The sequence below is a fragment of the Delphinus delphis genome, chromosome 3 (assembly GCF_949987515.2).
Source record: "Delphinus delphis chromosome 3, mDelDel1.2, whole genome shotgun sequence".
Lineage (NCBI taxonomy): Eukaryota > Metazoa > Chordata > Mammalia > Artiodactyla > Delphinidae > Delphinus > Delphinus delphis.
The window spans coordinates 29,225,257-29,251,182 of NC_082685.1; the positions used below are offsets into that span (position 1 = coordinate 29,225,257).

General features: G+C 45.5%; 1 protein-coding gene across 1 annotated transcript in view; it reads right to left on the minus strand.

The window, feature by feature from the left end:
- The window catches only part of LOC132423081 (teneurin-2), a 713,011-nt gene that overhangs the window by 183,262 nt on the left and 503,823 nt on the right, over window positions 1-25,926 (minus strand). The window contains exons 7-8 of the mRNA XM_060008418.1: window positions 8,252-8,447; window positions 64-165 (exon numbers count right to left, since the gene is read on the minus strand). Of these exons, the coding sequence (XP_059864401.1) occupies window positions 64-165; window positions 8,252-8,447 (298 nt within the window). The remainder of the gene's footprint in view (window positions 1-63; window positions 166-8,251; window positions 8,448-25,926) is intronic.

A 25,926-nucleotide genomic window follows, 5' to 3' on the forward strand; every position in this document is an offset into this window, starting at 1 on the left:
CACCCCTTTTTGAGAAGCCTATTTTCTATTTTCCAGTCATAGCAGGGAAGTGGTGGTAAATACCTTTAGCACAGTCTACTCCTAGAAATCCTGGAAAGCAGTGACACAGCCCGGACACACACTCGCCATTCCCATGGCAGTTACGTGGACAGTCCTGCACTGAATCTGAAAAAGAGAGAAATTGAACAATCACTTTTTTCTCTGCCTGCTGGTGAAGCAATTTAATAGTCAGCCATCCCCTGTTTTTCAGGAGCAGTGGTAGTAACCTCAGGTGCCTACAGAGGACCGGTAGGGAGAAGTGAGCGAAGGAGGAGAACAGGGATGGGTGGGGACTAGGGCAACTTGAACAATGCATGGATGTAACCACTGCTCTCCGTGTGATTAGCCCAGGCAGGAATATGGGGCTAATACTGCTGCAATTTTTGCTTTTGCAAAAGAAACTACTTGTCTGGATTTAAAAACTACAATTTTCCAAGACTGAATGCTGGCAAGTTTTTAAACACTGTAAGCCCCACCCTGCCCCAACATCATCCTGTCAATCTGAGATTTGGTCTGAGATGTGGGATATCAGCTTTTAGCCTTAAGGATAGAGAGTGATTCTCCAAATGACAGTGGTGCCTCCTGATCTCAGATTTACAGAGTAAAAAAAATCCCCTGCGTTAAAGAAAGAGAAGTCTAAATACGTTAAGACTGATCAATTTTGGCATGATTTGGGGATTCATTAAGTAGCAGGTTTGGGGTGGTACAAAAGGTCTTTTATGCCTAGCTTTTTGCAGATCTTATTTTTCATGAAAATCGATTAGTTCACCCTTGTTCTAACCTGTATAGCCATCTTATTTCGTGATTTACCTTGCTATGTGTACCCTCAAGTAATGCCTTCAAAGGGATAATTTTGGAACTTTTTCATGTTGATTTGGGTCTGCACAGAAGGAGTCATACTCTTTTAAAATTATGATTATTATTAACCTAATTTTGCCTTACGTTCAAATAAACACATTTAGACTTTCAGGTTCTAAATTACTAAGATGATCAAAAGCCACTACGCCCCAAAGATGACATGACACAGTCCTTGGGGAGCTGGGGACATTGGCTTGGTGATATGCATGAAAGACTAGGAAGTCTAATTGTCCCTAATGGAGTCACCTGTGAATGGTAAGGGAGGTTTTCCTTTAAACCGAACTTCCCATTTATTCCCACTCTGGACTGAAAAACCAAACCACTCCGTAGTGCTTTCTTTCTATAGTGCTTCACTTCTCAGCTCTCTTCTGCCGGAATCCGGGTGTGGTTGGTTTCTGGCACTAGGAGAACTCAATCAGTGTATCTGCTTTTTCAAAATCAGTATCGAGCCAATTTATTTTCTTCTTCTTTTTTTTTTTTTCTGGCTGCATTGCGTGGCTTGAGGATCTTAGTTCCCTGACCAGGGACTGAACCCGAGCCCTCAGCAGTGAAAGCACAGAGTCCTAACCACTGGACCGCCAGGGAATTCCCAAGCCAATGTCTTTAGTGTCTAACAATTATCACTGCAGGCTCAACTCCCTGAGGTTGGCAGAATAAAGGTGGGCTGAGAAGCATCTAAGTAGCTATCGATTTGTTTCATCTATTCATCCTCCGTTCCTTCTTTCATTCAAAAAGCATTAGGTTGAATCATATGAAGTAGCTGCTTTTGCAGGTCAAAAAGCAATTTCACATGATGTTAGGAGACAATTTGCCACGGGTGTCTTGTGTTCCTGAATGTCTTATGAGCAGAGGCACTGACTCCTTAGCTCTGGACTATCTTTTTTTAAAGGCTGTCTGTATAGTGAACAGCCCTGGGAGATAGAGACAGTGTCTGTCTCCAGAGCAAAGGGCAAGTTTAGTTACTGTCCAGTATAAATAAAGATAATGTCTCCCTCTGGAGAAAAGAATGAGCAGGCTCACCGCCCATTTGGAGACTCAAGGACAGTAAATTCAGAGTTTCTCTCCTGTCATGTAACCCACTGCCTGTGTAGGTAACACCTGGCTCTGCTTGTGTTGCCCTGTGGGGACTGGGGCTTGGAACTGGCACATATGTTGATACTGTGGATATTACATTGCTCTGAGGAATAAAGTCTTTTGTCTCTGACCCAGGAGCACCTCCTCTTCTGATAACATCTATGAGACTGTGGCCGACTACTGTGTGAGCTGACAATTACGGTGAGATCTCAGACCTGTCACAGTCCTTGACATAGGGTTTACTTTTTTTTTTTTTTTTTTTTTTTTTTGCGGTACGCGGGCCTCTCACTGTTGTGGCCTCTCCCGTTGTGGAGCACAGGCTCGGGACGCACGGGCTCAGTGGCCATGGCTCATGGGCCCAGCCGCTCCGCGGCACGTGGGATCTTCCCAGACCAGGGCATGAACCCATGTACCCTGCATCGGCAGGAGGACTCTCAACCACTGCGCCACCAGGGAAGCCCGGGTTTACTTTATTAACTGAGCAACTGTTATATGCAAGGCACCCTACAAGACATTGGTGAATACAATGGTGACTAAGACAGACACAGTCCCTGTCCTCACAGAACTTCCACTGTCATAGAGAATACAGGCCAAAAAAAAATTATCAAATCAAATAAAAATTGTGATATCTGCTTTGAAGAGAATAGGACACTGTGATGGGGAGTAAGAGGTGGAAGCTACTGAGAAAGGACAGTCAGGGAGGGCGTCTCTATTCTATGCAGGTGACATATAAGGGTGAGCTGGAACAGCCAGGTGAAGAGTATTCCAGGCAGGGGAATGCCCTGGCGGTCCAGTGGTTAGGACCCTGTGCTTCCACTGCAGTGGGCCGAGGTTTGATCCCTGGTCGGGAAACTAAGATCTGCAAGCCTCGCAGCATGGCCACAAAAAAAAGTAAAAAAAATAAAAAAGCAAGCAAGAAAGAGTATCCCAGGCAGAAGGAAGAGCTGATGCAAAGGCCCTGAGGTGGAAAACGGCAGAACTGAATCCCACGTGGCTGGAGGGTAGCTAAAAAGGAAGAGAGTGACCTAAGATGAGTCTGGAGAAACCCAGATCATCTAGGGCCCAGGAGACCATGTGGATGAGTTTTACATTTTATTCTGGGACCAATGGGAGCAAGCGAAAAATTTTCAACAGAAACATGACATTCTCCAGCTTGCATGTTCAGAAGTCACTCGGACAGCAAAGTAGAGTTAGGTTCTCACTGAGCATCTGGGTCTGGGGATGCTTTGGTGGAAATCTCCCTGTTCTCCAACCTAACATCCTCAGAGACAGAGCATCGAAGAGAGGAAGCTCTTTGCTACCACAGTCCCAGGGAAAAGGACTACGGTCTTTGCATAGGCTCTGTGCTGGGCTGGAAGGCCTCCTTGCCCTTTAGCTGAGGTATTTATCCTTAAGTCTCAGTTTAGAAAACATTTAGCTTCTAGGCATCTTCCTTCCCTACTGCCCTCAACCTGGGTTTTGTACCCTTTCCTCTATCTTCCCCTAATTCCTATAATTGTCTTTTTACCTATCTGTCTTCTCTCATCAAGCTCCGTGAGGAAGAGACCAGAGCTGAACTGATCACCCAGGTATTCTCAATGCTTGGCACACAGTAGGTCCTTGGTAAGTAATAGTTGAAGTGTGTGTGTATGTATGTGTGTACGCGCACGCATCTCAGAGGGTGGGAGAATCCAAAATGAGCAAAAACTGCAGTGAAGAGTATTTTTCATTCAATTTCCCCAGGTCTTTTTTAAAAATTAATTTGTATTGGAGTATAGTTGCTTTACAATGTTGTGTTAGTTTCTGCTGTACAGCAAAGTGAATCAGCTATACATATACATATATCCCCTCTTTTTTGGATTTCCTTCCCATTTAGGTCACCACAGAGCAATGAGTAGGGTTCCCTGTGCTATATAGTAGGTTCTCATTAGTTATCTATCTTATGTATAGTAGTGTATATATGTCAATCCCAGTCTCCCAATTCACCCCACCTCCCCGCCACCTTGGTATCCAATTCACCCCACCTCCCCGCCACCTTGGTATCCAATTCATCCCACCTCCCCGCCACCTTGGTATCCATACGTTTGTTCTCTACGTCTTTGTCTCTATTTCTGCTTTGCAAATAAGCTCAACTGCATCATTTTTCTAGATTTCAAATATAAGTGATATTATACGATGTTTGTTTTTCTCTTTCTAACTCTCTTCACTCTATATGACAGTCTCTAGATCCATCCACGTCTCTGCAAATGGCACAATTTCCTTCCTTTTTATCGCTGAGTAACATTCCATTGTATATATGTACCACATCTTTATCCATTCATCTGTCGATGGACACTTAGGTTGCTTCCGTGTCCTGGCTACTGTAATCAGTGCTGCAATGAACATTGGGGTGCATGTGTCTTTTTGAATTATGGTTTCCTCAGGGTATATGCCCAGTAGTGGGATTGCTGGGCCATATGGTAGTTCTGTTTTTAGTTTTTTAAGGAACCTCCATACTGTTCTCCCTAGTGGCTGTATCAATTTACATTCTCACCATGCCACCCCCCGCCCAGGTCTTGTCTTTGAAGCATTTCTACAGTTTTTGAGGAAAGGAACAATTATGTAGTACTGCTGAAATATAGAAGGAGCTCACCTCTCTCAGTCCCCCTTTTCTAACACCCAATTAAATATTACTCTTGAAATCTTATCAGCTTTCCTTTTTGTCAACCTGGTTGGACTTTTGTTGAGGAAACAAGGCAGGTGATGAGAGTTAGCCCAGGAAACGGGATTTTTATACAAGTGGAGGCTGGCCTCCCCGAAATCTGCACCGTGCTTCAAGAATGCCACTCTGTGGTACCCTGAGATGAAACTCATTTCTGAAAGCAGGCTGCTTCTCTCCAAAACACAAAAGACATCCCTGAGTCAAAGGTATATTTAGTGTGATGGCTGGTCAACACCCATCTAACATCTTTCCTTCTGTTTCATATCACAGGGGCTTTCGGCGCTCCTGGCTGCTCTGATGGAGTGTGTTCCGATAATAGATATGTGTGGGAGAATCTCTGAACCAAATAAAACACTGCACTTTTCCCTACATTTCAGGCCAATTACTATCATTGCTCTATCAAGATGTCTGCCCAACTATTAGGCCGATAACCTTTGACTTTCTCTTTGAGCTACAGTCCAGACGAGAGAAATCCTCTGGGGAGAATTGCTATTCCCAGCTCCGACAGGCGAATGAGGGTAATGGCCTGGGGGAAGGGCATCTCACTACCACTGTCTGTGTCCATGTGGATAAAGGCAACGGAGGGCAGAAGCCATTGTTAGATAACATGGCCCCCAGACAACTTGCTGTGTGGAAGGGGAAAGGGATTTATCTGGCTCGAATCCAAAGCAATCCAGTGGTTAAGAGCACAGGCTCTGGAAGAGTTTGAATCCTGACTCCACCCCTTACTAGCTGTGTGTGACCTTGGGCAACTTGTTTAACTTCACTGAGTCTGGGCTTCCTCAACTGGAAAACAGAATATTGGTAGTAATGACCTCATATAACTACTCTATGGGTTAACTGATCTAGACCCCAGAAGGGCCAAGTCCAGGAGCTAGTACATGGTCAACTCTCTATAGACGTGCCGTTGTTACTGTTTTTGTTATTAACCATTCCACTGAGTCTTTATAGACTCCAGCTAAGCCAGCTGCCGTGTGTGGGGTTTGCTGTCATGTGTATCAAGTCTTTGCATTTAAACACAAGGCGAATGCATGGACCTGGAGACTGTCATACTGAGTGAGGTCAGTCAGACAGAGAAAGACAAATATCACATGCTCTCACTTATATGTGGAATCTCAAAAAATGGTGCAAATAAACCTATTTACAAAACAGAAATGGAGTCACAGATGTAGAAAACAAGCTTATGATTACCAAGGGGGAAAGGGGTGGGGATAAATTGGAGGATTGGGATTGACGTGTACACACTACTACATATAAAATAGATAACTAATAAGGACCTACGGTTTAGCACAGGAACTGTACTCAATACTGTGTAATGACCTATATGGGAAAAGAATCTAAAAAAGAGTAGATATATGTATATGTATAACTGACGCACTTTACTGTACACCTGAAACTAACACAACATTGTAAATCTACTATACTCCAATAAAAATCAGAAAAAAAAAAGATTTACAAAAAGTTTTTTTAAAAAAACACACAAAGTGACCAAAAGGATATCATTTCCCATCATGTTCTTAAGCAAAAGATTGTTCTTTATCTTACCATCCCAAACTAGTTCTAAATCTGTTGCCAGTTTCTTTCTTTTGTGATCTGGTTTTTATCCTTTTACATTATTTTTTTTTTCCCTCATTGGTACATAACATGCTCCTGGGAACTTTCCCCAACGGTGGAAGACTTCTCCAGTGACTTTCCTGATACAAAGTTTATGCCATTAGTGTAGAGCAGGGCTTGGCAAACTTTTTCTGTCAAGTGACAGAGAGTAAATATTTAGGCTTTATGGGCCAAACTGTCTCCACTGCAACCACTCAACTCTGTTGTTATAGCTGCCACAGACAATTTGTCAACAGATGAATGTGGCTGTGGTCCAATAAAACTTTATTTATAAAAATAGGCAGTGGGCCAGACTTGGCCCATGGGCTCTGGCATGCCAAGCACTGCTTTAAAAGGAGCATTTGGCTAACCCTGTTAGGGTCAATCTTTCCTTAACAGAGGGACTAAGCATTAACTTCAATGCTATGGTAAATACCAAATCCCACCTGATTTTGTACCATTCTGAAGTTGTGGCTGCCACCTGAATTTCAGGTTCTCTTTCAAGAATCAGGAAATCCTTCAGAGCAATCCATGAAACTAACAGAGAAGGTCTTAACATGCAGTCAATAGAAAAACCGCTGTACAAGATGCGCTCTTAAAAAGTCATCAGCTTGGGACTTCCCTGGTGGTCCAGTGGCTAAGGCTCCACGCTCCCAATGCAGGGGGCCTGGGTTCGATCCCTGGTCAGGGAACTAGATCCCACGTGCCGCAACTAAAAGATCCCGCGTGCTGCAACGAAGATCCTGAAAATAAGACCCAGTGCAGCCAAATAAATAAATAAATATTAAAAAAAAAATCATCAGCTTTCACGAATGACTACCAGCTCCATTCCAGACAGGTTCAGTACATGAAGTCACATCATCCCTCCCTTCGGAGATATCGTCATTACCTTCCCACAAACGATGAATCTGAGGCTCAGGGAGTTTAGTGACTCTCCCAGGTAGGATGTGGGAAAGAAAAGGTAGGATTTAATCCTGGATCAACCATCTTATCTAGGTTTCTCTAGTGAAACTTGAGGTCCACAACTAAACGCTGCTGGGACAACATGGCGTTGCAGAAAGGCAATGAATGAGGCCCAGGAGTCCATGCCATTTCCATCATTTCCATATCCTGGGACCTTGAGGGACTCAGTTTCCTGAACCTCAGTTAATTCCTCTGTGAAATGGGTCTAAAAATCTGCCCTGATTCAGAGAGGATCAGTTATTATCATTAGTAAGAAGATTAAAACCTAATGACAAAATAAATGTTATGAAAATTATTTATAGGTGATATGATTGTTAAAATTCTTAGGGCTTGCTTTAGAAAACCTCATGAAATATTCTCAAAATAGTGGCACTCCTACAGGTTTGTATGCACATATAAGGGGAAATTTTGGATAAAATCGTAGCTTTTCCCCAATGGCTACTAAAAAGGACTGCTATAAAACATGCCCCAAATGACACGTGCTTAATTCAAGCTTTTTGAAATTTACCAATTTGGGAACAAAGATATGATTTCTTTCTTATGGTTATATCCTTGATTTATTTTTCAGGTTTTTAAAAAAATATTTAGTTTGCGCTTTCCTTGATTCTTGAGAAAAATTTTGACCTGACACGAACGGTCAGTATTTACCGGCTGCTTAGGGATTTATACCTGTAACGTTTCATTTATTCCTTACAGTAGCACTATAAGGAGGGACTAGTTAGTTCTGTTGTACCATGAGGAACTGAGGCTGACAAAAGTCCAATGATTTGCCTAGGTTGTGTGGCCAGGGCTTGAGCCAGGTGGCTGGAGCCAAGCTCTTCACTGCAACTCAATCCCTGGTATTCACAGTGGATTTTCATGATTTAAGTAGCATTCATATTTTAATCAGGGCTAGTTTTAGGTGATACTATGAACCCTAAATTAAGGATGCTGGTTTGGTCCCCTACATAGTAGGACCACCTTGGAAGATGCGCCTTCAACAGAGAAGCCAGACACTTCCATCCTTTCCTTCCTGACATATCACCTCAGAGATCCCGTACCTACCTAAGACTACAGTGTTGAAGGAAACCATCTCTTTGTCTTTGCCATCATTGTAGAAGGCCAGGTGCCACAGGCCCACGTCCAGGTACTGGACAAACACGGCTTCGTTTTGAACCAGGGTCTGTATGCTCCGGCGTTCCCTGGGTGACTCGACCACGCTCCATTTCTCCTTCCCGTCCAGACGCTCCATGAAGTCATACTGGGAAAAGAAGAGAGCATGTGACACAGGGTGCAGACCTGGTCCCATAACAAGCACCTTCCCCTCCAGCCCCATTAGTTAACTGAGAGACACTCCTGAGTACATTTTACTATAAGCTCATTTGATTATAAGTAAAACGAGAGTCATGAAAGTTGTAATAATAACAGTCACCATTTATTATAATTATTGCTAATAGTTTTATGACTATAAGGCCATAATCTCTTTTCAGCTTTTGTGGTTTTTTTCCTGTGTGTGTGTGTGTGTGTGTGTGTGAGAGAGAGAGAGAGAGACAGAGAGAGAGAGAGAGAGAGAGAGAGAGAGAGAGAGAGAGAGAGAGATGGGTTTTTGCTCCAGTCCCTACTGGGGTGTTATAGGATACATAGCATATGCCAAGTATAACTTTTTAATAATTCCCCCAATTCTGAAATCCAAATTGCATCTGGCACTCAAGAGTTTCAGGTAAAGAATTATGAACCTATGTTACCAGATACCCTTGACTGCTCATTCATGAAAGGAAGGTGGTATATCAGAGTAGTTAAGAAAGAGGGCTGAGGGGCCAGACTACCTGGGAGAGAATCTGGAACTTATTAGCTTCACCTGTCCCTCCCTCAATTTTCCCATCTGCAAAACTGAAAATAACGGTACCTATGTTATAGCTTGTTGTGAGAAATAAGATCACATTGATAACAGTGCCTGGCACAAAGCAAACACAAAATACATGCGAGCTGTCATCACCACCACCATTGTCATCATCATTTCATTCAACTCTTGCAAAACCGCTGTAAGATCAGCACTATTGGTATCTTATTTTACAGATAAGAAAACTGAGGCTCAGAGAAGTCCAGCAACACATCAAACGTCACCCAGTGACCAACTGAGCAAGCAAAAATGTGGACCTAGATCTGTTTAGGTGCAGTGCCCTCACAGTGCCTGGCCTCCCATCGACCAGCAATTAACTATGAAACTCTGTTTCAATGGAAACCAGGCTCAGAACTGGAAGCAATCAGTGGAAGACAGAGTGGTGGGTGAAGGCAACCAGGAATGGAGTGAGGGGAATGGGAGAGCAAGTGTGATCCAAAGGGGCCTGTCCTAGGGAATGGTGAAATCCTGCGGCAGGCAAGTGGGAGCCACAGAAGATCCTTGAGCAGTGACTGACGACGTGATGGGAGGAATGTTCTGAGGAATTCATTTGCAGGCAGGCTATGAGGTGTTCTAGAAGAGGGAATGAAAAGAAGCAGAAAGACCAGTTAGCAAGCAACTGCAGAAACCCAAGTGTGAGGTGACAGGCGTCTTGATTAGGACAGTGAATGAGGAAAGGGGACAACTTTGCAGGAACATTTCTAGGGAAGAGAGGACAGGGCTTGACCATGGGCTGGACAGAGAGGATGAAGGGAAAGGCAAAGAGGACACCCATGTCTCTTACTTGTTGATGAGAAAATCAATAAGACCCCAGCAGAAATGCAATCATCTTGCGAACTCTTGCGAAATCATTCCACAGGAAAGTCATTTGCATCTTGACTTCCAGAGAACATTCAAAGTGTAGGTCTTTAGCAGATAAAAACCACCACTGTGGGATTAAGCTCTCTCTCACCACTTTCCCTGCCATCAAAAGGGTTATGTGGGTTACTGACATCCACTGTAACCCCTTTCACGAACTTCAAAGAATGAAACTCCAGGAAATCTACTAATGGGACTTCCTTGTCAGCAGAATTGCCAGCTTTTCCCAACTGAAATGTGATAATTGAAACCAAAAGAGTCTATAAGCTTAGGTACAAAGGTTTTGCTGTCAGACAGACCTGGGTTTGAATTCTGACTGCCATTTGCTACTGTTTGAAGTGAGGCGGATCTTTCACCCTCTTCCTGGTTTGCATACTAGGGAATAATAACACCCACCTTTTGGGGATGTTATAAGGATGACATGAGATAATGCTTAGGGCAGTGCCTGGAAGATAATAACCATTTTATGAAGTACCCTGTGACTCTGAGTCACTTATTTGCAAATCACAAGGATCGCAGAAGAGAAGCACATGGTTCTAGCTTTTGTATCTGGGGGCCTGGCAAGGGACGCTGCGTAGGAAGTGGAAATCTCCTCCATCTCTCAGGAAACGAATGTTTGTATTTAGCTTCCCTCTACCCCAGAGCCTGTTGGTTGCAGCTGTCTTTATGGGATAAAATAAATGATCTGCAGTGATATGACAAACTGATGCTCCTTTCGGAGCCCTTTGTAACCAGAGCATTTGTTCCTTAACAGCTTGTAAATTTCCGACTACCCAGACCCATGTCTACAAACTGCTTTCAGCCAGAGGAATGAGTGTAACTTCCTCAGTGCCGAGGTGAGAAGGATATAGTTCATTTGGGGTCCAGGTTATCATTCCCACGAGGAAAAGTTGGGGGAAGGTGGTTACTTGCATGGGGCCATTGCTCATTATTAATTTGGGCATCAGTCATCTCTTGCTGAACTGGCTGCCCAGCCCAGGGACACAGAAATGGCTTAGGACCAGCAGCAGTGCACGCTGTCCAACCAATCAAATGACTCTTGGAAAAGGTATTTGTCAGAGGAGAGAGCGGACATCTATTTTGGCCGGCTCCTCGGAGCCCCTCCACGGAAGTACGGAGAGTAGTTTTCATTTAAGGAAGAATCTGTGAGCCAGGGGCACTGGGACATGTTGGTCTGAGGTGTCCCAATCCTGTATCTCTTTGTTGTGCTTTATTTTCTTCAAAGCACTTATCACCCTCTAAAATGATACAATGTTTTTTTAAAAAAATAAATGTATTTATTTATTTTTGGCTGCGTTGAGTCTTCGTTGCTGTGCACGGGCTTTCTCTAGTTGCAGCAAGCGGGGGCTACTCTTCATTGCGGTGGTGCGTGGGTCTCTCATTGTGGTGACTTCTCTTGTTGTGGAGCACGAGCTCTAGGAGCACAGGCTTCAGTAGTTGTGGCTTGCGGGCTCTAGAGCGCAGGCTCAGTAGTTGTGGCGCACGGGCTTAGTTGCTCTGTGGCATGTGGGATCTTCCCAGACCAGGGCTCGAACCTGTGTCCCCTGCATTGGCAGGCGGATTTTTAACCACTGCGCCACCAGGGAAGCCCTGATATAATGTTTTTATGCTTATTGTCTGTCTACTCAGAAGAATGTAAACTCCAGGAGGGCAGGGGTTTCTTCTGCATGGCAGAGTGGTTAAGCCTGAGAACTTCGGAGCTAGACTGCCTGATTAGAACCCACGCTCTGCTGCTTACTTGCTGTGACACTTGCACAAGCTATTTCAATTCTCTGTGCCTCAGTCTCCTTATCTTTAAAATGGGTATAATTTCAAAACATAATAATAATACAGCAAAACACTGTTGTAAAGATTAAATGAGTCAAACCATGTAAAGTGCTTAGAATAGTCAGCACTCAGTATATGGTAAACACACCCTGAAAGTTTCTGCTATCATGATGGTAATTCATTGCTGTGTCTAATTCATCTTGAGCAGAGTTTGATCAATAAATATTTGTAAAATATCAAGTGCATAAATTACTGAATCTGTAAATGAATTCCATTGAAAGGAAACTAAGTTGCCATGTACTGAAGGTTTTGTCTCCAGTAATAATCACCTGCCCTCCCTTGTCTTCTAATGTGCTTTCCTGAATAGAAGAGAAAGGGGCAGAGTTACAGGCAGCAAGCCTCAGTCATGCACCACCAGACGTGCACGTGATGGACACTGTGGCCCAAGGAATCTGCCTATAGATCATCAAGATTTGAGAGGTGACTTTAGATGGCCATTATGACTTCACCTTTTCAATTCTCAGTGGAGGGACTTCCCTGGTGGCGTAGTGGTTAAGAATCCGCCTGCCAATGCAGGAGACACGGGTTAGAGCCCTGGTGCGGGAAGATCCCACATGCCGCGGAGCAGCTAAATCCGTGCGCCACAACTACTGAGCCTGTGCTCTGGAGTCCACGAGCCGCAACTACTGAGCCTGCGCGCCTAGAGCCCGTGCTCCACAACCAGAGAAGCCAGCGCAATGAGAAGCCCACGCACCGCAATGAAGGCTAGCCCCTGCTCGCCACAACTAGAGAAAGCCGACACGCAGCAACGAAGACCCAACGCAGCCAAAAATAAATAAATTAATTAATTAAATTAAAAAATTCTCAATAGGATGATGTCCAATGTACACTTTCTTTCTTTGGACTTTCTTTGCTCCGTCGCTTGTCTTCCCTCTTTTCCTCCTTTGACACTGTTCCTTAGTGACCACTGTGGTAGAGATTGACGGTCACTGTCTGTATCAGTGTCTTGTTCCTTTCCAGCTTCCTTGCTTTTATGTGGGAGCACGTGACAGTGTTCCCGTCAATGGAACATACGCTGTGGGATGAACTCCACTTCTAGACCCTGCCATAAAACGTTCTGTGCCACCTCCTACTTGCTCACTCTCCCTACCTATCTGCCTCTAGAGAGAACCAGAGTTCTCTTAAAGCCCAAGATGATGGAGTCACAAGATAGGAGTGGCCTGGATCCTAGATTAGCGCTTGGAGGGAAGCTGGAAATACTGACACAAGCAAGCGATAAACACTTACTAAATTAGGCCACTGACACAGAAAAAAGGGGTGGGTAGTGGCTACCAGAGGGGAAGGGGGGTGGGGGAGGGCAAAATGGGTGAAGGGGGTCAACTGTATGGTGATGGATGGAAACAAAACTTTGGTCGTGAGCACACTGCGGTGCATACAGACGCTGAAATACTGGGTTGGCCCAAAAGTTCACTCGGTTAATGAATACATTTTTCAGTAAAGTTCTTGGTGAAAATGAAAAATGTGTCTTTTATGTTTACTTAAAACTGAACGAACTTTTTGGCCAACCCACTATAATGTTGTACACATGAAAAAAAAATCAAGCTACTGAAATGTTGAGGCGTAGCCTCAACATGTGTTATTATTTGTGTTATATGTTATTTCATGTGTTATTTCAGCACAGCCTTCAAGATTTCTTAACCTCATGCTTCTCTTCCTTCCTGGTTCACCTCCCAAGATTATAGTAAAGTACCAGCAAATGTTTCCACTTCTTAGGGGCGGTGGGAGAGAATCACCCAGGATGGCAGCATCTTCTGTCGGCCGAGTTCCAACCTATTATGTGTAGGGTGTCTATCTATCCCAGTCTGCCCAGGGATGTCCTAGTTTCCATCTCCTCTGTTCCTCCTTTCACTCTTGAGAGTGCTCCCATTTGGAATATGTAGTTACCCTCCTCACAGGTTAACATATACCAAGCAGCGTCACATAGCATCATTCACGGCTGCTATAACCCGGGGAGGGTTGGAGGCTAGAAACACAAGGTGGATCAAGCCAGCCAGATGCAGAGACTGCTTTCCAGGGCAGGGAAAGCAGAAGCACAGTAACAAGCTGGTTTGCATGGAGGCCATCTGGTTCTGGAGAGCCTCTGCTCTCTAGGAATCCTAGACGGCAGCCTGGCTGACACTAGGAAGAGTCCATCTTCCAAGAACTCAGACCCTGGCCAGAGTTGCTTTCTCATGCCCCAGCACTGGGGATTGATAACTCAGGCTTAGCACCAGGGACATCTGTTTCCTTAGCTCCAGGATCCCATCATGATCAATTCCAGGCTGTTGGAGGACCGTGCTGTGCTTGAAGGACTAAGAAGGTTGCTTCCTGGCACGTTCTGTCTGATAGATCTGCAGAGAGCCTTGGAAGAGGATCAGAAGGCCCGTGACCCAACCCCGATGGGGGATGTGTGTGCACAGGCTGCCTGCAGGGCCAAGTCTGTCTCTCAAGGCAGCTGGCCTCTCTTGACCAGGCAGTAAGGTCACCCAGAGGGTGACAGCGCCACAACCCCTGATAAACTCCCCCTCTGTCACCGAAGTTCTCTTCTTTCCCTTGGCCTCTGGAAAACAACACATGTTGGCATGCAGTGTGAGGGCTGTGCCTTTAAGTCATTAGTCATAGCCCAAAGTGGCATGGAAACACAACTTTTACGAGCGCTTGAGGGACAAAGAAAGAAACCACAGGAAATATCCGATCCAATTTTCAATCTGCCCCCTTCTTGGCAGAGACCAAGGAGGAATTATAATTAAGACAACTTAGTGGGTTTCCAGAGGAGCTGGAGGAGAGAGCAGAGGGGGCTGCACCGCTGAGCAGGGCCTGTCACTTTCCCAGGAGGGAAAGCGTCCACAGGCAGGGAGCGCGCAGCTGAGAGATGCTTCTGGAAGCCATGCAAATACACACCTGCCACAGAGGGCAAGGTTAACGACAGATCCATCACCCTTCAGGAAGATGTTATTACTGGGTCCAGGACCCCGGGAAAGTGGGGCGGGGGGCGGGTAAGTAAGTTTCTTGCTATTTGGACCACCTGCTCGCTGAGGGCCCACGTGGACAGGAGCAGCGGCGAATGCCGACATTCCCACGGAGGGCCTGCCGCAACCTGGCCCCGCGCTGGCTGCATCCCCGGCCTCCTGATGTCTGATGTTGATTCTGCCTCAGACGGCAGGGCACACACAGCAGTCGGTTGGATGGCAGGGAAGCAGCATGTGTGAGTGAGGGCTGCTCGAAGCCACATGACCACAGAGTCTCTGGTGGCATCTGGTGACAACTGGCAGTGGTGGGTCGCTCCTGGGGGCCTGTGCATCTCTTTCCGCCTCCAGCTAGGCCCGTGGCAAAGTGGGTCTGGCTGATTCCTCATTGAAAGCTCTGCACCACCTCTTTTCTCTCCTTCAAAGGGCTGAGTGCTCCGGGAAGCGTGGAAGGATGAGGGTGGTGGGCCGTGCTCCGGTGGGGGTGGGGGGCTCCCTTCCTTCCACGTGGCCTCGCGTGTCTTTTCAGTTCCTACTTACAGTGTTCAAGTCACTTCATTAGATGCTGACTGGCCCAGTGTGGGCACTGCTGGGCTGTCTGTCCACCAGCTATGCGAACGAGCCCCTAAGCTTCTGGGAAGGAAACAGCACCTGTATTTGCGGACTGTAGCAATCATCATGCTGGGCTCCATCGTGCGGATCAAGCAGCCTGAAATTCCTTACAGTAAGGAGCAGGGGAGACTACATCCACACAGGTGCAACTCTTGATTCCTTCACCGCACGTCCTCTTGCAGTGGCGGAAAACGTAATCATCGAAAAGAAGAAGTCCCTATTTTTTTTCTAGGCACTTGCTATGTGCCAGGCATAATGGCAAAAGCTGATATATGGTATCTCATTTCATCCTCCCAGAAATCTTATTCTCCTCCCCATTTCTCAGGAGAGAACAAAGGCTGCTAGAGAAGTTAAGTAACATACCCAGGGCCACTGACTGTGGTTGGTGGCCAAGCGAGGACTTGAACTTGGATTTGCATGAGTCTTAACTGTGGGAGGTCGCCTTAAGTTTTCCAAGAACCTGGCTGTAGCTTCCAGCATAGCTGGTGGCTGGCCTGGTTTGTAAATTTCCTAAAGATGCCAGTGAGCAGAGAAGGGGGAGGAAGGCAGAGCCCAGGAGTGCTAGCGTCAGGCTTGAGCAGAGTGGGTTGGGCACCTGAGGACAGAAAGATGGACCACTGGAGAAGATGCAAAAAGAGGTCAAGAAAGTTCTGGATGGTTTTGCTGGGTGCTGGCCATACCTGGCCCATAACTTCCTCTTGCCCACCTCCAAACTTCTCTCTCCTTGTGTTCCAGCCACACTGCTCTCCTCTCTGTCTCTGGAATATGCCAAGCTCATCCCATCCTCAGGGCCTTTGCACAAGCTCTTCCTCCTGATCCTACAGCTGCCTGCTTTTTTTCTTTGCATTTTTTTTTTAACAATTTATTTATTTTAGTTTTGGCCGCACTGGATCTTAGTTGTGGCACACGGGATCTTCGCTGAGGCATGTGGGATCATTCATTTCAGAGCGAGCTCTTCGCTGTGGCATGCAGGCTTCTCTCTAGTTGTGGCTTGTGGGTTTTCTCTCTCTAGTAGTGGCACGCGGGCTCCAGGGCGCATGGGCTCTGAGGTTTGCAGCACATGGCCTCTCTCGTTGAGGCGTGCGAGCTCAGTAGTTGAGGCGTGCAGGCTTAGTTGCCCCGTGCCATGTGGGATCTTAGTTTCCAGACCAGGGATCAAACCCGCGTCCCCTTCATTGGAAGGTGAATTCTTTACCACTGGACCACCAGGGAAGTCCCCAGCTGCCTGCTCCTTTTGTCAATCATGCCCGCCGAAACACCATGACCTTAGAAAGGGCATCCCTAACCACCCATTCTAAAATGCTTCTATCACTTCTCCTTTTCTGTCCTCAGCAAAAACTCATCAAAAACTCATTGAAAAAAACCTTGTCACTTATCTGCTAATTTATAGTCCATCTCACTACTTTTTTTTTTTTTTTTTTTTCGGTACGCGGGCCTCTCACTGCTGTGGCCTCTCCCGTTGCGGAGCACAGGCTCCGGACGCGCAGGCTCAGCGGCCATGGCTCATGGGCCCAGCCGCTCCGTGGCATGTGGGATCTTCCCAGACCGGGGCTCGAACCTGCGTTCCCCGCACCGGCAGGCGGACTCTCAACCACTGTGCCACCAGGGAAGCCCCATCTCACTCCTCTTGAACACAAACTTCTTAAGACTGGGAGACCCTAGAATAACTATAAATGGAATGTAATCTTTAAACATTGTGAATCACTATGCTGTACACCTGAAACTTATATAATATTGTACATAAACTATACCTCAATAAAAAAAAACAACCAAACAAATAAATAAATGTTAACCAGCTTTGAATCCAGAAAAATATATAAATAAATAAATAAGTAGGAGATGTGTCTGTTTTGTTCCATATGGTATCCCCTGGGGCCTAGAGCAGTGCCTGGCACGTAGTGGGTACTCAGCAAAGATCTTGACTGAATGAATGTAAACCTTTAGGCCCAAAGGAAATCGTACCCAGAGTGGAGTGTATACCAACACAGTGGAATTTGGTGATACAACTACTGAAAGGACATAACCTCTTTAGGAAAAGTTCTTAGGAATTTTTAGTAAATGCGATACAGTTTTCCTGAGTTTTGTTTGCTAACTGCTTGGATGATACCACGAGGTAACATTTAATGAGGCCAGGCACTGTTCTAAGTGATTCGCATGTACCATCTCATTTAATGCTTATAATAGCCCCAATGAATATAAATCACTATCCCCACTTTGCGTATGAGGAAACCGAGGCACAGAGAGGTTACATCACTTGCTCAGGAGCTGGTAAGTGGCAGAACTGGGCTTCACACCCAAGCAGTCAGCTTAGGAGAGCGTGTCCCGAAGCCGCTGCGTTCCAGGCCCGGGCACTGAATAAACAGGCAGCCGGAACGTGGTGCTGGTCAGCCTTGCTCCTATGGGGAGATCAAGGTTTACCTTCCTGTCTTTGGGAAAGAGAATCTATGCTGTGTGTCAGGGTGGGAGGGCCTCCGATGACAGAAAGGGACTCCTAAAGCAGCCTGCAGGACTGTCAACAGAATCATACTCAGGACACAAGTTGCTCTGTGTTTTGGATTCCATTGCCCTGACCCGGAGTATCTCTTCCCTCTTGGTAGGCTGCGCCGGTAAGACAAAGACAGGGGTGCCTGGGATTCAGGGGGTACCCCGCCCATCTGTGATGAGATGGAGCCATTTTACTAATCTTATTGGGGGAAAAACTGTTCTTCAACACACTGCTTAAGCAGAAAGCAAGAAACCAAGGAACGTGAGGGCAGGCGGGACTTTTCTGGGAGAGACAAAGGAAGACATTTTTGGTCACTGGAAATAGAGAGGGAGCTAGAGAGAGGTAAAGGGAGGGGAGGTGAGAGCAGCAAGATGTTGGGGACCACCCAGGCCACAATGTGGCCTCTTCCTGTGACCCCTCCCCACACTCCCAAATCCAACAAATAAAAAAAGAGAAAAAAACTAAGGGAAATTGATAAGAGCCTTGATGTGATGGAATTTCTCATGGAAACCAGCAAAGAGAGTGAGCATCTTTCCTGGATATCACGGGGCAAAAAAGCAGAGATCAGAAGATACACGAGGAAGAAGCCACAGGAACTCAGAAATCATGGGCAGGACGACAGGGCACAGACACACTGAGCACCGAGCAGGGAGCCCCAGCTAACGTCTGGTTTCCCTTGGAAGGCTTGAAGGTCTCTAGATTGGGTTCACAGGAAAGAAAGATCTGAAGCCCAGCTTGCAAGCCTGTGTCTTGCCCAGGCCTCATGCTACAGGGGAAAATGAATGTAAAACTATTGGTTCCATCAACAAACATTGAGCACCTACTATGTGCCTGGCCCTCCCTGCTCTGGGCCCTGGGGATCCAGCAGTGAATCCTATGGCCAAGGTTCCTGCCCTCCGGGGGACTGACATTGCCTCAGGGGAACAGAATGCCACGGAGTGATGAGGGCTATGAATAAAAAAGGGCAAACCAAAGACAACCCAAACGCCCATCAACAAGTGAGCGGACAAGCCGATTATAGTGCAGCCATACAACTGGACGTCTACTCAGTCATAACAGGGATGAGCCATGGATACACACAACAATGTGGGTGAATCTCATTGGCATTAGGCTGAGTGAAAGAGGCCAGACACAAAGGAGCACAGGCTACCCTGTTCATAAAACTACAGGGAAGACAAACCTAACCTCTAGCGGCAGAACGCAGATCAGCGGGGGGCTGGTAGGAGGTTGCCATGGGGCCCAGGGGAGCTTCTGAGGGGTGGCAACGCTTTATATCGTGATTGTGACGGTGCTTACTCAGACACCCTTTTCACATTTTAGGAATCAAACTGTACGCGTAAAATGTTGCATTGGGTGGCTAGTCATTTATGGCTAAATTCAGTTGACTGAAGCCAAATAAAGTAGAGTATGGGGATAAAGCAGAAAGGAGTATCCAGTTTTAGAGCCCCTTGTCGGGAAAGGGCTCACGGAGGGCATGGCGTTTGGGTAGGGGCCTGACAGAAGGAAGGAAGGAGCCACCTGAATATCAGGGAGGAGCATTCCAGAAAGAGGGAACAGCCAGTGCCAAAGCCACGAGACAGAATGAGCTTGGCATGACTCGGGGAGAGCAAGCGGGCCAGCACTGCGGAGTTGGAGGGAGTGCGGACAAGACCGCGGGTCTGCAGGCTGCAGAGGGGACCAGCAGGCCACGGGGATGGATGCGCCCCCTACAGACCACACTGCTGTCAGCCCTGGAGATGAGGCAGGGAACCGGACATTCTTTGCCCTCAGAGAGCTGGCCTTCTAAAACTTCAGAGTTTCCTTTCAGTAGGACGGTAGCCCGACGGAAGGTCTGCAGAGACGGATGCTCTGACGAACGGTTATAAAAGATGAGACCAGACCCTTTTTCTGTAATAAAAAGAGAGCTTCTCACCCGGTGTGCTCACTGTGTCTGGTTCCCTTGAGGGCCCTCTGGAACTGGCAGGGGCTTTGGCGGTTCGCTGGGTGAAGATAAGCAGCTGATGGGTCCTGCCAAGCCCCATCCCCTGCCCACCAACTCCGTTATCAAGCCTAAAAGTGTGGTTTTCGAAGGAGTGTGTTTTGAATGTCTGGGATGGGATGGGGGGAATGTAGGGGGAATGCAAAATGAATAGAAAAGGATCGACTGTTACTGCTAAAGAGTGTTAGCACCAACTCTAATACCATGGTGAGATCCCAGCACGCCTCCTTCTCAGAGGTGTTTCAGAGGGATTTCCACGAGAAAGACAGATAAACTTTATCATATTTTTTTTTTGGCCACACCATGTGGCACGCTAGGATCCGACCAGGGATCGAACCCGTGCCCCCTGAGATGGAAGCACGGAGTCCTAACCACTGGACCACCAGGGAAGTCCCAACACGGACAAACTTTAAGGAATAAGGCCAGGCCAGGGCAAGGCAGGGACAATGCATTCCCTGGTAGGTGGCCCTTCCTTCTTGGGAATTCTTAGAGGGGCCTAATGCCAGTGCCCGGCAGCTACACAAGGGCGAGCTCTGCCTCGTCCACTGCTGCAGCCCCTCGACACACGGCACATAGTAGGTGCTCAATAACGTTGGTGGAGTCCACTGTTATGGTCTGCCTCTGATAGAATGATGTATCTATCTGAAGACAGGGTCTTCTTGGGAGATTGTTAACCCTCTCCCACGAAATTTTCGAGATCAGGGAGAAACAGCTGAAAACCCTAAGTCCTGATCTCCTATTTTCAAGACTTCCCCTCAGTACATAAAAAGTGTGTGTTCCCAGTTTCAAGGGTAATTCATAGCTTTGTGGTGTTTGACCACTTTTTTCCTTTTATTTAACGTGGATTCCTAGCAGGAGCTGTGTACACGCCGTAAATCTGCAACAACTCAATCCAGGGTCACAGCTACTAAACCTCCAGAGGGGCTGCCCTCCTTGGTCCCTCCTGGCCTTGTAAGAGCCAGTTCTGAAAGGAAAAGCTATGTCCTCGTGGGTAAGTGACGGCTAAAGAAAAGCACCATTTTTAAAAAAGGACAATCGTTATGTGAAGCTTCGACACAGCCCATACAAAAGGGGGAATTTCACTGCCCTTAGCTTGGAATCATCTTTCCCTCTCTTCCCTTTCTCTTTGTCTGTTTAACTCACCTTCTAAGAGTCAGCTCGGGTAGCATCTCCTTCAGGAAGCTGTCCTAGAATCCTGCACAGGTTAGAATTGGTGGCCTATTTTCATGGTCTTCAACTACCTGTACCAACTCTTTAGCTAACATTTGATGAATTTATCACACAAGAGACAGGAACAAACTTCATAAATGATACATGGCATTGACTTGGAGAAATGTACAACAGAATAGCGCTAGCAGGATGCACACCGTCCACCCCTCTCCCAGCCCACGAAGAGCTGGGCTCGGGCCGGACACGACTGGATGTGCCGTGCAGTGTGCCCCAGGAGAGGCACCCCGATCCCCCGCCAGCTCGTATATTTATAAAAGCATTGAGAGGAGACAGGAATCCTGAGCTGTTTCCAGTCCTTCCAATCCTGACCGTGTTGGAAGACCCTGATCTTTGCAATCTGGATTAGTCTTGAGGAGGACCAAGGAAAACTCAGTTTGCAAACCAGCGCTGGTTTCTGCCAGAGACCTTGCCACTTTCTCCCTGTAGAGACCTCTGGTTGCTAGGTTACCTGCGAGTGAGCGGTAAGGGTCATAAGCCGTCAGACGAATCGACTGATCTCCACGGGGTGCTTACTATTTCCTAGGCATTATCTCATTTATTCTCACAACAACCTGATGAGGCACAGCCCTCATTTTACGGACGGCAAAGCTGAATCTAGACAGTCTCATCCACAAACCTCCAGCTACTACAGAGCAGAGATAAGATTCAAACCCAGACCAAGCTGATTCCGGAACGTCAGTTCTAATCTTCCACCCCGTACCGCATCTTCCAGCTCTCCCTACATGATGGTGCCGTTGTTGCTTAACTCGTCAGGTCCCTATCTTTTTAAATGCCTTTCATCTCTGCATCCCCAGTACTGACATTCAGTGAATATTTGTTGAGCACATGAATGGACTGATTTCATATTTCGTCTTCCCACAAGGCTATGCCCTCATCATGCTGCCTCTTGATCCAACCCAGGAGAAGGGTGGAAGGGACTGCTCTGAAGACCTAGTCAGCCACAGTGTATGGGTCAAGTTCAGCAAAAGTGATGAACATCTCAAGGCTATTCCAAGATGTGCCAAAGCTCTACCACGAGGTCAGAAGAATGGAAGTTTTTACCTCTCAGTGCTTTCTGATGTGATTTCTTATTTACTGCACATTCCCATTTAATTGTCTTTAGACAGTGGTTTACCAACAATGTCACATTTGGCCCCGTGCCCTCCTCAGATCAACAGGAGGGTCTTATGTGGGCTGCTTGTGAAAATAAATCACTGAGGAGAGGGAGTAAGCTGGGAACGTGTCTAGTCACAAAATGCCTTCCCGAGCACAAAAGCGGAACAGAATCATGGGCACTGGTGGCTTCTCTCAAAGCTGGGCCTAAACCTTTCACCAGGCTGCACTGTGACCCTGGGCAAGTTACTTCAACTCTCTGAGTCTCTGCTCTCTAATCCCTAAGATGTGGACAGTAAAATTTCCTACCTCTGAGGGTCACTGTGAGTCCAGCCCAGCTCACAGTAAGCACCAGATCAATACCAGCTATTCTTATGGCTGTTGTTATTGTTACAGAAGTGTGACATATTGTAACTCCTTTATGCTAGCAATTCTACTCTTAAGAATTCATCATAAGGAAATTATTAAAAACTAAATAAATATTGAGCTGCATGAGGTGCTTGTATATTTCGGAGATTAATCCTTTGTCAATAGCTTTGTAGTCTAGTCTGAAGTCAGGGAGCCTGATTCCTCCAGCTCCGTTTTTCTTTCTCAAGATTGCTTTGGCTATTTGGGGTCTTTTGTGTTTCCATACAAAAACAAACAACCCAATCCAAAAATGGGCAGAAGATCTAAATAGACATTTCTCCAAAGAAGATATACAGATTGCCAACAAACACATGAAAGGATGCTCAACATCACTAATCATTAGAGAAATGCAAACCAAAACTACAATGAGGTATCACCTCACACTGGTCAGAATGGCCATCATCAGAAAATCTACAAACGATAAATGCTGGAGAGGGTGTGGAGAAAAGGGAACCCTCTTGCATTGTTGGTGGGAATGTAAGTTGATACAGCCACTATGGAGAACAGCATGGAGGAGATTCCTTAAAAAGCTAAAAATAGAACTACCATATGACCCAGCAATCCCACTGTTGGGCATATACCCAGAGAAAACCATAATTCAAAAAGAGTCATGTACCACAATGTTCATTGCAGCTCTATTTACAATAGCCAGGACATGGAAGCAACCTAAGTGTCCACTGACAGATGAATGGATAAAGAAGATGTGGCACATATATACAATGGAATATTACTCAGCCATAAAAAGAAACGAAATTTATTTGTAGTGAGGTGGATGGACCTAGAGTCTGTCATACAGAGTGAAGTAAGTCAGAAAGAGAAAAACAGATACTGTATGCTAACACATATGTATAGAATCTAAAAAAGAAAAAAAGAAAAAATGATTCTGATGAACCTAGGGGCAGGGCAGGAATAAAGATGCAGACGTAGAGAATGGACTTGAGGACACAGGGAGAGGGAAGGGTAAGCTGGGACGAAGTGAGAGTGGCATGGACATATATACACTACCAAATGTAAAATAGATAGCTAGTGGGAAGCAGCCTCATAGCACAGGGAGACCAGCTTGGTGCTTAGTGACCACCTAGAGGGGTGGGATAGGGAGACGCAAGAGGGAGGGGATATGGGATATATGTATACGTATAGCTGATTCACTTTGTTATACAGCAGAAACTAACACAACATTGTAAAGCAATTATACTCCAATAAAGATGTTAAAAAATTTTTAATCTATAGAATGAGTTATTTTTGAGGCATTTAAAATGAGTTTATGGAAGAATATTCAAATTTAGAAAGTTGTTCCCTACTTATCATTATGCAAAGAATCAGAGTAAAAAGCGTATGTATGGTATGATCCTATATTTGTAAAAATGATTAATGCATGTGAACAGAAAATATACTAAAAATGTTAATGTTTTCTATTTTTCCTATCATTGGCATATATTCTTCTTATAATGAGAAAACCACAAATAAAAGTTATCTTTTAATAAAACAGTTGGAATTTGTTTTGTTTTGTTTGTTTGGGAGCTTGTGGGGTTTGCATTACGGATGCTTTGAAAAACATGATGATAGCTTATACCATTTCTTTGTGCCAGTCCAGTTGTAAGTGCTTTATAAAGATTACCTCGTTTACATCTAACAACAATGCTATGAATGTATAATATTATTATCTCCATCTTATAGATGAAGTAATCAGGGCACAGAGAGGCTGAGGGACTTGCCCAAGGTCACACAGCTTGGAAATACTGGAGGTTAAAATTCAAGATCAGGCAGTCTGGACTGGTCCACACCCTTACGCCCATGCTTGTCTGTGTCTGGAACAGCTGCATAGGCATTCCACAGAATGTTTATTTAAACTTTATTTTTGTGTATTTATATGTTTAAAAAATTATATTTAAATACCCTCCCTGACTTGACATATACAGTAGGATCTAGTTATCTGAGGATATTTGGAATTAATAAAAGGCCACTTAAAATGGATGCTCTTAACATTGACTGATTCGGAATTTACCTTGAAAAGTACAACTGTAATTATGAAAGTATTTTTTATCTGATATCTAGGAATATTCAGGTTATACTTGCAACTACGCTCTAATTTTTAGAATGAACACTGAGCTTTCCTACGTACACAAACATGCGACACCAAACATTTCATTGTCCCTCCACTTCACTGACTGCAAAATGCATCCTGTTTTCAGAGATGTCAAAAGATGAGCATCGTGTGTATCTCAGAGTTGATGAAATACTCGAGAACAATGCAGCATCCCTGTAGCTTGACTGGTGCAACACAATCCAATGTAAACATACTGGAGGTCTCCATCAAATTTTCCAGGACCTCTCTTTACGATATTAGAACCGCCCTCTTGGAAGCGCTGATCGTGTCACCTTCCTTGTCACCTCTCTCTGCCACAGTATTTAACTGTGCTACCTCAGCCCGATCTGCATTTACCAAGGCTTCCCTGGGCGCTTACAGGCAGATCTCCAGCATCACTTTTGTTGACTTAATGAAATTCTCGTCTTGGGCTTGAGTTGTAATTTTACTCTGTCAGCATTCATGTTGACATTGTACTGCAGGATGTTCCTGGAAATGACTGCCGGCAGAGAGGAGAAAAAGGAGGTGCCAGTCTGCTGTGTTCAGTGCATACCAGCTTTGTGACCCTAAGCTCTGCCTCAGTTCTTTCGTCTGTAAAATGGGGCTGCTCCTAATGGTGCCTACCTCACAGGGCTGTTGTGAAGAGAAAATAATTCATGTGAAACAGTCCTTGGCACATTGGAGCCCTCAAATAATGCTGACTATTATTATTATAACTAGTGTTAAATGGGGAGGGATCTCTGAGTGGAGAACATTTTTATAAGAGATCAGATGACTGATAGTAATTTTTGTCTTCTAACATCTTTGGCTTCCCTACAAACATCTGTACTGAGGGGGGCTTCAATGAACATTTTAAAAGCTGTTAATTTTTGTGAAGATCTTGGAATAAATCTTTTCTAAATATCTCTGAACACAGATCTGAACTTCTGTTACTCTGCTGTTTATTAGAAAACTTCAAGATCTGCACTGGGCTTTCTCTGAATCCACCTGATGTGCGTCTGCTCAGATAAGGTTGTATAAGCAACTGCGCTGGTGGATCCTGCAAGCAAATGCCAGGCAGAGCAGAGGTTCAAGTTCATGTCAGGATGTTAAACCAGGAATGCAGTTTCAAATGAACATGTAACTGCACCCCAATGTTCCCAGTAGCACTATTTACAATAGCCAAGATATAGAAGCAACCTAAGTGTCCATCAACAGATGAATGGATAAAGAAGATGTGGTGTATATATACAATGGAATACTACTCAGCCATATAAAAGAATGAAATTTTGACATGTGCAGCTACATGGATGGACTTGGAGGGCATTATGCTAAATGAA